This window comes from Caloenas nicobarica, chromosome 3 (genome assembly GCF_036013445.1).
Source record: "Caloenas nicobarica isolate bCalNic1 chromosome 3, bCalNic1.hap1, whole genome shotgun sequence".
NCBI lineage: Eukaryota > Metazoa > Chordata > Aves > Columbiformes > Columbidae > Caloenas > Caloenas nicobarica.
In genome coordinates this window covers 83,459,524-83,471,278 of record NC_088247.1, presented here as the reverse complement: position 1 = coordinate 83,471,278, position 11,755 = coordinate 83,459,524, and the positions used below count along the sequence as shown (strand labels likewise).

The 11,755-nt window shown below is 42.4% G+C and overlaps 1 protein-coding gene across 1 annotated transcript in view; it reads left to right on the top strand.

The window, feature by feature from the left end:
* Nucleotides 1–3,204: 3,204 nt before the first annotated feature.
* ADSS2 (adenylosuccinate synthase 2) overlaps nucleotides 3,205–11,755 on the top strand; it is a 37,657-nt gene continuing 29,106 nt past the window's right edge. The window contains exon 1 of the mRNA XM_065630867.1: nucleotides 3,205–3,608. Coding sequence (XP_065486939.1) covers nucleotides 3,441–3,608 — 168 coding nt within the window. The 5' untranslated portion in view covers nucleotides 3,205–3,440. The remainder of the gene's footprint in view (nucleotides 3,609–11,755) is intronic.

Here is an 11,755-nt window from a genome sequence, read left to right as displayed (position 1 = left end):
ACAGACCACTTTTCTGCAACCACTGCTCTAGTATAGATAAGAGCTCAGTGTAAAATACCTGAGTATTACATCATTGTCACAGGCAGAACCAATTTTAACAGAAACTTGTACCATGGACCGTTACCTGACATTTTCATTGTCAAGGCCTATTTCTTCAATCTGTACTTTTCCTGAAACCCAGAAATTGCTTACAGTAGGAAAAACAGTATGAGGCAAGTATTAACATTGTTCAGTAGTCCTTCAACACAATTAAGAAGTATTAAGGAGAAAGAAATAGCACTCAATGACCCATCGGTCGTGATGAGCATTAACTCATAGTCCTGTTGGCCTTCTTGCTTGTTACGGCATTTCCCCTTCATTCATGCTCACCTTGATTTTTTAAACTACTGAAGTTCTTATCAAAATTCTCCTCTAAACTACTTTGTGTATCAATTTTTAAAAAATACATAATCAGAATATGTGGGATACTTCATCAGAATAATTGAAAACATATAGATGTAACAATTCCACTTATCTCTTCAACACATCTGAATGAAATGCAGATCTCACATTGCTTCCATTCACTGTTTATCTACTAAAAATTCCTGTCTGAGTCTCTTGCAGTTTATTGGGAGGCAGGAAATGCAGTCATATGAAAACCCTGAATGTACCCAAATTAGAGTGAAATTTGTGTTAAGTCTGACTGCCTCAATTCTTCATATCCAGTCAATAACATTGAACAATTCACAATACAATACAACTTAAACTTTATCAGTGTACATTTCTACCACGGGTTCAGTTTTACAAAGTTAATCCTGTATATCAGCTTGCCAGAAAAGGCAGCCACATTCCTTTATTCCTTGCACATAAAACTTGCCACTTCATGCCACCTCTAAATGCCCACCTGACCTCTCACAGAGCAGATTCAGCTTGCTCAAATAGCAAGAAACGTTAATATAGTCCATATGTATTAGAGGGAAAAAACAGTACTGTAACATTGCATTCTCTTGCTCCTTTTCTTGTTATAGTAAATGAACAAAAATAAGTGCAACTGGAGCTTCTGCACAGTTTTATTCTAAAGTCTTGCTTACGCTATAGCAAATGCCTGTTTTTGTCAAGGGGTATTAGAATCCAGTTGTGTTTGTACTTTGGTCAAGAGTTACCATGTTTTAGAACTATACTGTAAATACAGTTACTGAATTATGTCAATAAATAGTATTTAATATCTTTTACAGTACTAGAATGAAAGCCTCCATTTTGGTTGCAAAGAAAAAAGGGTGGGGAAATGACACACCCATAATAACATATATTAAATAAAAATTCTAAACTTTGCAGTACCAATCAGTATTGATTAGTGTGATTTTCATTAAATACTTACAGATTTTCTGGAAGTGTTCATAATTTTCTTCACTGGTTCTACTCCTACCAAGAAAACATACCAAAAAAAAAATCTCAAAACTCTTCCACATCGCAGAAAAATAGCAGAACAATGGATTCATGTGCCTGAGGCCTCTTTGGAAAGTGGCATTACACTCATACCATGTTGCTAGGACATTACCATGACAGACTCAAATTTATTTTGAGATTCGAGGGAATATTTGTATTGGCAATGGAGAGGCGTTAATACGATTCAGCCATACTGGAAACTCATATCCTGAAAAGTTAATCTAGACCATTGTTTGGGGAGTCATGAGATGATCTATGGCCTCAGAAGTGAGTGCACAAAAACAAAGTTTGCCACTGTGTTGGCAGGACTGGAGAAATTTACTTCAGCAGCTTCTTGTGGCTTTTATTGACTTCCCACAAGCTCTGTGCAGTGGTACAGAAACCATGGGGTGTTTTTTTTAGCACAAGCGGACAAAAATATTAATACTGTGGACTATGCGGAATGTTTAAGGAACTATTTGCTCTTTGAGGTGTATACACACAATTGCCTCATATTTGCAATTGCTCAGCATCTCTGTACCAAACTTACAACTTCGTCATAGCATCTCTTTCCACTGACATTCAGGATTTAGATATTTTCCATTGTTTTTAAAAAAAATGTTCTCCGTCAACTTTGTATTTAATTTTCTGTTATATATCACCCTAGCTATACAAGCCACAGTTAAACTTTTCTCCAGTAGCTGTTATAAATTCTCAAATTCTTTGTTAATGTAAACCTCAAGGAGCGAAGAAGCAACTAAAATAAAACTCTGCAACCTGCCAGACAGCTGCAGACTGAGCCTGCTCAGTGACTCAGGTTTTTGAATAGCTTTCTTAGCAATAATTACATCATTCAGATTTACATCTTTTTAATAGCTACTTTACACACACAAAAAAATCTTTACCCAGGGGTGTTGGTTCTGTGAAGCAGGAAAGAATGAAAACAGCCACTGAGACATCAGTTCCACTTCTAAGTGCTCAAGTATGCATGATGAAGGCATTTCTCTGCTATGAGTTTTTTTCCATTATTTTTTTTTCCTCGTGAATAAGCTTTGGGCCATGCTCCGGTGTCTCTGGAGAAAATAGCCTCTTACATTTAGCCCCTGGTTCTACAAACACTGATTTACATTCTCACCATTAAGTTAGCAAAGCTAACCACATAGGTGAAGCTGTGATATACTGCAAAGACACACGTGCAGGTGCGACATCTGTGACAGGAGCCACAGGTATGCCGTGCCCATGGTAGACGTCTCCTGAGGGGAATCAGGGAACCATGGCAGCACCGAGACCGCCAGGCTGGCAGGGACCAGAGGCACCCGCTGCTGCTCAGGACCTGTGCAGCAACACCTCTAACAGGTCAGCCTGCGGGCTGCTATGTCCCAGATGTGGGCAACCCACACAGGATCTGTGGCCGCCAAACCCAAGGCCGCAGCTCGTACACATTTGCAGCTGAGGCCAGACCCGACACAAAGGCCTCCGTCCCTTCTTCCCTCGCCACCTCCACATGGCGCAGCCGCCATCCCGCCCCGGCAGGACCAGCATTTCCCGCCCGGTGCGGCGCCACGGCCGCTCCTCCGCGGCCGCCCCGCTCCCCGCTCGCCGCTCCCCAACCGACACGGCCTCGCGCGGGCGCCTGGGGCAACCGGCAAGGACCGGTCCTGCCACAGGTGCGGCCCCGGGCCTACGCGCCCCAGCATGCACCGCGCCCGGCCCCGCGCGGCGCGCTGGGTAGTGTAGTCCGGGCTGAGAGGCGCGGGGAGCGGCGCAAGGGCGAAGGAGGAAAAAAGCCGCCGGGAGCGGCGACGGCGGCTGCGGTTGTCGGCGGGGGAGCGGAGCGGGCTCCGCCGAGGAGCAGAGGTCTGCCTCGCGGGGAGCGGCGGGGGAGGCCGCGCTGGGGGTGCCGGTAGGAGGCGGCACCTGGACGCGGCAGCAGCATCACCGCCCGCCCGCCCGGGAGGAGGCGGAGGCGGGGGAAGCGGAGCTGCCGCGCGCTGCCGCATGTGCCTGGAGCGGAGCGGGAACGGGCAGCGCGAGCCATGGCGGAGCATGGCGCCCCGGCGCCCGCCATCCCCAACGGCGAGTGCGTCGCCCGCGTCCCCGGCAACAAGGTGACCGTCGTGCTGGGGGCCCAGTGGGGCGACGAGGGCAAGGGGAAGGTGGTGGACCTGCTGGCGCAGGACGCCGACATCGTCTGCAGGTGCCAGGTGAGGAGGCGGCCGGGGCGCGGGGGAGGCCGCGGGTGTCACCTTGAGGCGGGCGCCCCCGCCGCCGCCCGGCTCCGCGCGGGCACTGGCTTTCCCCGGGACGCACGGCTCAGCGCCGGGCCGGGCGGCGCTGCCCGGGGAGGCGCGGGGCTCCCGCCGCGCAGGGCGGGCTGCGGGGCAGCGAACCCTTCCCCGGCGGGGCAGCAGCCCCTGGCGAGAGCCCCGCGGCCGGGCTCTGCAGCCCTCCCGCTCGTCCGGCGCCCGGAGAAGGAGGAGGAAGGCGCCCTGCTCGCCGCCGAGAGCTGCGCGGCAGCGGCGGCAGCGCGGCCGGGGTCGCGTTCCCCGCCTCAGGCCCGCCGCGCAGCGCTCTTTGTCTGGGGGGCGGCGGGAAGGGGCCGCGCTCGGCGGCTCCCGCAGCATCGCTGCTGGGAGCGGGCGCCGCGGGGCCGGGAGCCCTTTCCCGGCGGCGGCGTGGCCTAAGCCGCACCGCCCGTCAGCGTGCTCGCCCTGCCCGGGCCGGGCCGGGGGTAGTGCTGGGCCCCGGCACGGAACCCGCACTTACAGGATGTACGTGAGGGCATGAATGCTTGTGGTCCGCAGCAACTTAGTCATCGTCAGATGCAACCAGCTTCTAAAAAGGTTGCCTGCCCTTGCTTCAAGATCGTCGTTGTGCCAATGAAATCCCATTTTTCTCTGTTCATTTTTTTTTTTTTGATTCTCTGTTGCTGTCCGGAGGCTTTATTACAGCAAAAGAGGAAAAAAAACTAGTCTAGCCTGCAAGCATAGTATTCTTAAGTGCCTACGTTAAAACAACACAGATCTGAGGGGATGTTTTTCTTAACGTTTCTTGTGTAGTAAATCTAGTAGAGTACAACATAATGAACTAAAGTTATGTACGTTTTTTCTTGAAGAGATAACAGTAGCTTAAAATACCTACAGCATGTGCAAATGTCATGTAAGCATTGTTATCTGTAGGCTTTTGTTGAATGCTCAAATAAATTTGCTCTTAAATAAATATATTTTGGAAGAGCATACCATTTCCCAAAGAGGACAAACACTGAAGCATTGTATTATCTAATAAGAACTGGGTATATAACTGGTGTTTTCAAAGCCAACTCGATTGCAAAGTTGACAAATCATAAAACTTGTATTTCAGAGGCTCGAATTTTGAAGAAACATATTCTTAAGTAGCTGTTTTCACAAACGAATTATTTTTCCCATGTATCTTGATTTTGTTCAAAATAAAATGCGATGTGGTGCTGTGGCATGGTTGCCTGGCTTTGCGGGTTATAGAACACAGTGACTCAGTTTGTCCTTTACAACTTTGTTCTTGAAACTTGAAGGGCATCTAGGTGAGCGTGTGTTTTTAATGCTAAGAAGTCTTGGTGGGATGAGAGAGGCAGACAGTGAATTTTTGTGTGTACATGTTTTAAGTACTGGTTACCTCTTTTGAATGAGTTGAGTAAAGGATCAAGTAAAGGGAAAAATTATGATGCCGTCTCAGGCTTGAATTTCATGGCCGGTTTTGCCATTTCTAACAGTTGTTGCTCCTGCTGAAGGAAGGAGTTTTTCTGCTGCCTTTCTTCCCTTCCCTTTCCTGTTGATGGCTGTGCTATCTGGGTCTCCTCCCATGCACTGACTCTGGTACTCGAACACTTCTGTAAGTTGATTTAACTCACCAAAATGACAGGAAACTATTTTTTGTTGGATTTACTTACTACCATTTTAGTAAATGAAATTGAATTTGATTGGCTCAGAGGACCTCGATGAAAAGCAGAGTCCAGGACAGGGTAGGCACAAACAGCAGTTCCTCAGAATGAGAGGGGAAAACAGGAATATTCTCTTTCAGTGGTACTGAGCTATTAAATCATCTTGCTATGTATGCAAGCATATTCTTGATGTTTTTGTAACTGCTGTTCGTGCTTTTCCTAGTGGTACAAGTCCAGAAAGAAGGATTGTAACACAATTTGCTCCTTGCTTATATCAGCTTTCTGTAATCTGAGCTTCTGATTCTTATTTCACCATTATACTTTTATTCATTCTAGGATGGTTCATCATGCCACAGAGTTGCTAGAATGCCTGTGGATGCGATCAAATATTTCTAGCGTGTTTTTGTGAAAAAGTTATTAGTACAATTGTTTTCTTGGAGGACTTGGGAAGTTGTTGTAGCAGGTCTCACATATCTTGGAAACTCGCATTATATTTGCAGTGAAACACTCTAGTGTGGCTTTCATATTGCTGTCCCTGGTTCTGTGCAGATGCAGAGCATAAAAATGGTCCTGTCCCAGAAGCAAGAGCAGGCTATCACTTACTTTTACAATGCCCGTAAAGGCATTGCAAGAAGTTGAACTCCGAAATCTATGGCCATACCTTTTTGTCTCCTAGGTAGCGGGTGTCCTAATGGCTTCAGTCACTTGTTTGACTATCTGACTGTAGCATCTGGAACCAGATGCTGACTTAAGTACAATTAGGTGAACGAGAGTGTCAGGAAATAAGTTAAATTGTGGTTCTACTTCTTCTAAATAATGCACTCCTCACCCCCCCAAGTATTTTATCTTGGGTTTAGAGGTTGTTAAAATGAGTCTTGTGATCAGAGCAAGAGAATGGTATTTTCAGGAGACAGATTGACAGATTCACACTTATCAGAAGTAGTATTATGGTTTCAAAAACAATTGTTTGAAAAGACTAAATTAAATTAAAGTACATCCTGGGACTGCGTGTTATGTGGCTGCTGATGCAACTGCACTGGTGGCTGTGATAGCTTTGTGGGGGCACTGCTGGTACAGAGGGTTGAGATGCAGTTAATACAAATGTATCTACATTACCGGCAATACGTACTTGTTCTTCCACTGTTAAATTTTAATTAGTCTTCATTTATCTCTGGGAGGTATCTGGTAAAATGATACTATTGGTAAAATAAATGCATTGGTGAGACTTTTGCACTCAAACCTACATCTGCTCTTCAGTGGCTTACAAAGCAAAGTCTGTGTACCTGCTGTCTTGTAAATCATAGTCCAGACAGTAAAACAGAGGAAGAATTGGTTAGGAGATTCATTGCCAGAAAAAAACTCTGCTTTTGTGGTTTTTGATTGACGCAGTTTCCTCTTAGTAAGCAGCTAGCCTTGCTGTCAAACCTGGCAGTTTTTAAAAGTATACATTGTATTTTTGTCAGTTCCATGGGTAATGGAAAATTAAAGGAAAACATTTCTTGTTTTGCTTAAGGGACTTCCTACCATTGCAGAATGCAACCAAATTAGGGAATTTAACTACCAGAGCTTCATTTGTTAGTAGATATGGGAATGGCAAATTAATGCAAGCAAATTATTTTAGCTAATCATTTTATCAAAACAAATACAGTACCAAAATATGCTTCGTCTCTCTTCTGTTAACACCACCCGCCCCACCCAATCTACCACTGTATGCAGTACAACAGAAAAATGTAGTCATGCATTCTGCAGGATGTGATTCTGTTCTCATTTACTCACCAAATTTTTGGTCACTTCTTGCTCTTACCATTGGAGGTAGCTTATTCATTCAGAGTATATAATTCACACAGATGAATAAGATTTCTAAGTCTTCAAATTATTTTTAAGCCATGCTCCCAATGCTAAAGAATCCTATTTTCCTGCTTCCTCAGTTATATTGTACACCTTGTTACTACTTCAAAACAGAATTGCAGCTTCTGCACAAATCTTCTTAGCTGATTCCACCATGGACTGCTTGTGACTCTGCCTGTTGTGGGGTCACACGATTCCTGCTCCTCAACTGCTAAGGCATGGTGGTTATTGCAAGGTGTGGAGTCTTCCTAATCCCTTTTCCTATTCCTCCCCCCAAACAACAGTGTGTATAGTGACTCCACCGCTGATCACTTGCTATGTGGCAATTACAGTGCAGCAATTAGTAGAGAAGTTTTCAATGTGCACATTCTTGGGGTTAAGCAGTTACCACTGACCAGCTGATAACTGCCGACTGAAGTCCTCAGAGCAGTGCTGCCTAATACCCCCCCATCACTAGTCTGTATATAGCTATCTTTTTTTTTTTTTTTTTGTAACTGGAATTTTCTTATTGTCCATTCACCAAGCCTACTTTTTTTTTTTTTTTCATTTTCTAAATATTCTCATTTGAAAAGGTGTTTTAGTCTAGAGCCTTTGCAGGGCAGGCAGGAATCGTAGAATCAGTAGCTATAGCTATTAGTGCTTTTTCAGCTGCTCATGCAGTCGATACGTGATGTCTAGCTAGAGCTCTCGTGTTTTGTTTTTTTTTTTTTAAGTTCTGGGTGCACTTTTGGACCTTGTAGCGGTTGGCAATGTCCCAATGATGTGCTCTGGTGAGGAAGGAGAGGTCAGTAAAATGAGTTCTTTGGCTCGCTCCATCAGTGAGTCATACGCTTTACAGACCTGCTTTAGAGCATCACTGAGAGGTGATCTCTTGTTATTGTAAACAATCACACAATGTCTAAGTTATTTCAAACAGAAGAACAGTTGAAACCTGATTTTCCGGTTCATAAACTTTGTACCGTTAACAAAGGAGATCTTAACAGAACTAAAGAACAAATTACACCTTGATCTACTGGTTTCTTCTTGTTCTTTTAATCTTACTATTAACTATAAAAGCTTACTGTGTTTGGTTGGTTAAGATGCAGTAGTCTATAGCAGTTCATCAAGATTTCAAATATTTTGTTTTATTTCAGCTGTACTGCTCCACACATCTGGGAGATGTTATCTGTAAATATTCCCGAAGTCACTTTTTGTTTTTCATATCTTTCTTAAATATTCTTGTGAAATGTAGCAAACATCAATGGGATTTTGTGCACTGAAGCAATGTAGTGCTAGACCACTCTTTGCTTTCAACATTTTTCTTGTTCCTTGTCTGCCTGCCTCACTTGATCTCTTTTAACTCTGAGGGATAGATTGGTCTTTATTCTGGACTTGGATAATGAATCCTTTTCCCTACCCAACATATGTAGGCATTGCAACAGTATAAGGTTTTGCAGTTCAGGTGACACTAGTCCCAAATCAGCTTTAAAAATTCTTTCTGAATAATGTCTTTTGATAGCACTTCCTCAGAGCAAGTTCTGTCACTATAGAGAAAGGTATGGAGTTTTTTGAGATTAATAGACTTAAGTTAATGTTTTCTTTCATTTGTTAGGAGAAAACAGGTGAGTAGGTAAAACATTATGTGCTTATTCTGTCATATTCTGCCTCAAACCACGCTCTTGATCTTGTTCTGGTGCAACAATTCATGTACTACACATTCAAAAATTTCCGAAGTCTAGCCAGTTAAACTCTTAAGTGTATAACATGGTGGTTCCTCGAACTATGTTTATACCCTACAAACATGAATGGATTGTTGAGGAAGAAAACTGCTAGCTGCTGGATGTTGTTTATACTGGAATCCAGGAGCAGGTTATATAGTAGAGTTTGTTAGCTGCTAATCGTTGGGGACAGAGAAGAGGAGAAAGCATGAAATTAATCACAAAATCTGGGCTGTGAGAGAATTAATTAGTTACCAAAACCTATTTTTTTTTTAAAGGGGGATGATTTGCAATCTAAAGTTCAAAATAGATTTTTTTTGCAGTATGTATTGAAATGAGAAGCAAATAGCGTAGTAATTGCAAAGTTACATCTAGTTAGGGTGCATCACAGGGGTTCAGATGTGCCTCTTTGTTACACCGATCAACTTTTTAAAGGTGTATTCAGCATTCCCAGAATCTGATTGTGGCAAGAAGGAGCCTTTCTTAGCTTTCTTGTAAGTAATAGTAGTATCTAGCTTTCTTGATGTATTTCAAACTTTTCATCTAAGAGTTAAATGAAGATGTTTACGACCATATGATGCCAAAGCAACATTGACTTGCTTCTTGCCCAACTTGGCAGTCACTTGTATAGCTAGCTCAGAAACAACAGTGGTTGCCCTGAGCTAAAAATGAATGCTGGAATGTGGTAGCAATAAAAGTAAACTGTAGAAAAAATTATGCACACATGCATCTGATGGGGAGAGTTGAAAGGAGTGTATGGCTTCTTCCTTAATGTAGTATGAGATAACATCTCTTTAAACTAGACAACTAATTTCTGTTCTACAGGAGATAACTTGAAAGACTTCTTTGCTGTACCCTGAGGCATCATATTTTTGAAACAGACAACTTGGCACAATCATGTCATAAGGAAAGGCAGTGATTGTCATCATAGACTTTTTGGGTAGATACTGCTCTAAAATGCATGTCAGTACTTCAGAGCTGCTTTAAATACTTCTGTATTTAGTATCACTATAGAGAGCCATTTACACTATGCTTTTAATAGTAATTTTAGTCTGCTTTTCTAAGAAATCTCTTCTGCCCTGTGCACCTCTACTGTTAGGTAAAGTTGCAGTAATGTGGACCAGTCTTAGCAGTTCTGAGAGCATTGCTGTAGGCGAGGCGCCAGGGTATGAGCTGCTCTCATCTTGATGTGTTCGAACAGAATTTAACTGTTCCGATGACTATACTAACGTCTAGTCTGCCCTTGACTAATAAAGATATGCTCTGAAAATAAAATGCGTATTTTCGACTTATGTAGTTCTAAAATGGGGAAAGACATGGTGTTGTTCCTCCATCTTAGTTTCAAATGCATTATTTTTTGTGTTTCTGGAGTGATTTCTTACTTGCATGTTTTACTAATGTATATACACGTGCCTCATACTTAAGTGTACGCTTCCTTGGCTAGCACACATGGCACACATTTTCTATTGGTCTTTGTGTTCTACACAAAGTTTTTAAAAAGCAGAGAATGTCTTATTGTCTTTTTTTTTTTTTTTGTAAGAGGGGTAGTATTTTTGCTTTCAGTTTATGAATGAGCAACTCTGCTTTCCTTTTTGCTCTTGCTGATTATCCAAGTTGGTACCTATTAGACTGCACTTTTTTCAAAAAAAAAGCAAGAGAAAACCCCAAAGTCTGAAGGCAGAATGAATTAAGGATTAAGAGAGTCTGTCAGGGAATGGAAGAGCCCCATGTGGCAGAAAAATGGAAGAAATGCAAATCCTTCTCCCTTGAACTGGAAGGACAAGCGGTCAAGTCCTTTGTATACTTTTTCAGGTAAATCAGTGAGATTGGCTGCATATAAAACATACTGGAACTTGTAACTCCCAATTTGATTTTTTTTTTTTAATTTAAAATTTTTATGTCCTTGGTAAACATTAATATTGTTGAAGTATATTTATGGAAAGTCAAATGAATTATTCTAGAATAAATGACTTCTTGGGAAGCATTCTGATCCTATCTTCATATTTAGCAAAACCCAACCCAAAACCTCAGGTGGTGGTTATTTCAACTTCACTGTTCTGTTAGCTGAGTTTTGGTAGTGGCTGGTTAAGCACTGTAAACCTGAAGTCTTACCTGATAAACTTTCTTGTGCTATTTTAATCCAGCAAGAAAGTAATCTTTTTGTCTTAAAAAAAAAAAAAATCTCTCTTTAATCCTGACAATAAAGGTCATGATGCAAAAAGGTTGCTGAAGTAGTCATCAGTTAGACTTTCTGAAGACAGGCGTAAGTCATTACTGTTTTGTCAAATTAACTTCATTAAATTATCGAGACTCTGCCATAACTTCAAAAAAGATCGGTTCTTATTTGTCCAGTGAATCAGCTCAATACATGGATGTTCCTTGGGGAACTTTTGACTAGTACAGCAGTGCAATTCTAGAAGAAAAGTTGCTGTTAAATATTATGATGAATGCTCCTTCTCCATGCTTAATATGTAATATGGAAGTTGTTCTGCATGGACCCAATATAACAAGCTACAGAGCTCTTGTGGTATGGGAAGGTTCAAAGTCGGAAGACTAGTCTTGCTTTGGGGTTGTTCATACATTCTTTTGAGTTTACCAGTTTGGCTCCAGAACACACTTCTAAGAGTTACACTTCTAAAAATTGGTTCAGTCTTTAGAGCTATAAGGAAAAAAGATACAACATAACCCTGTAGCCACGTACTTGCATTAATGTTGTTGCTAGTTCTATTCAGTTCTTTAACCAAAATACTTTAGCTGGTAGTTAAGATATTTAAAAGCTATAGAATGCAAGATAAATAAGCCACTAAGCCAATAAGCCAGTAACAAGTGCTGAAATGATTTACCTTAAAATTACCATATGTGTCCTATTAGAAATACTGCTCAGTCAATATGT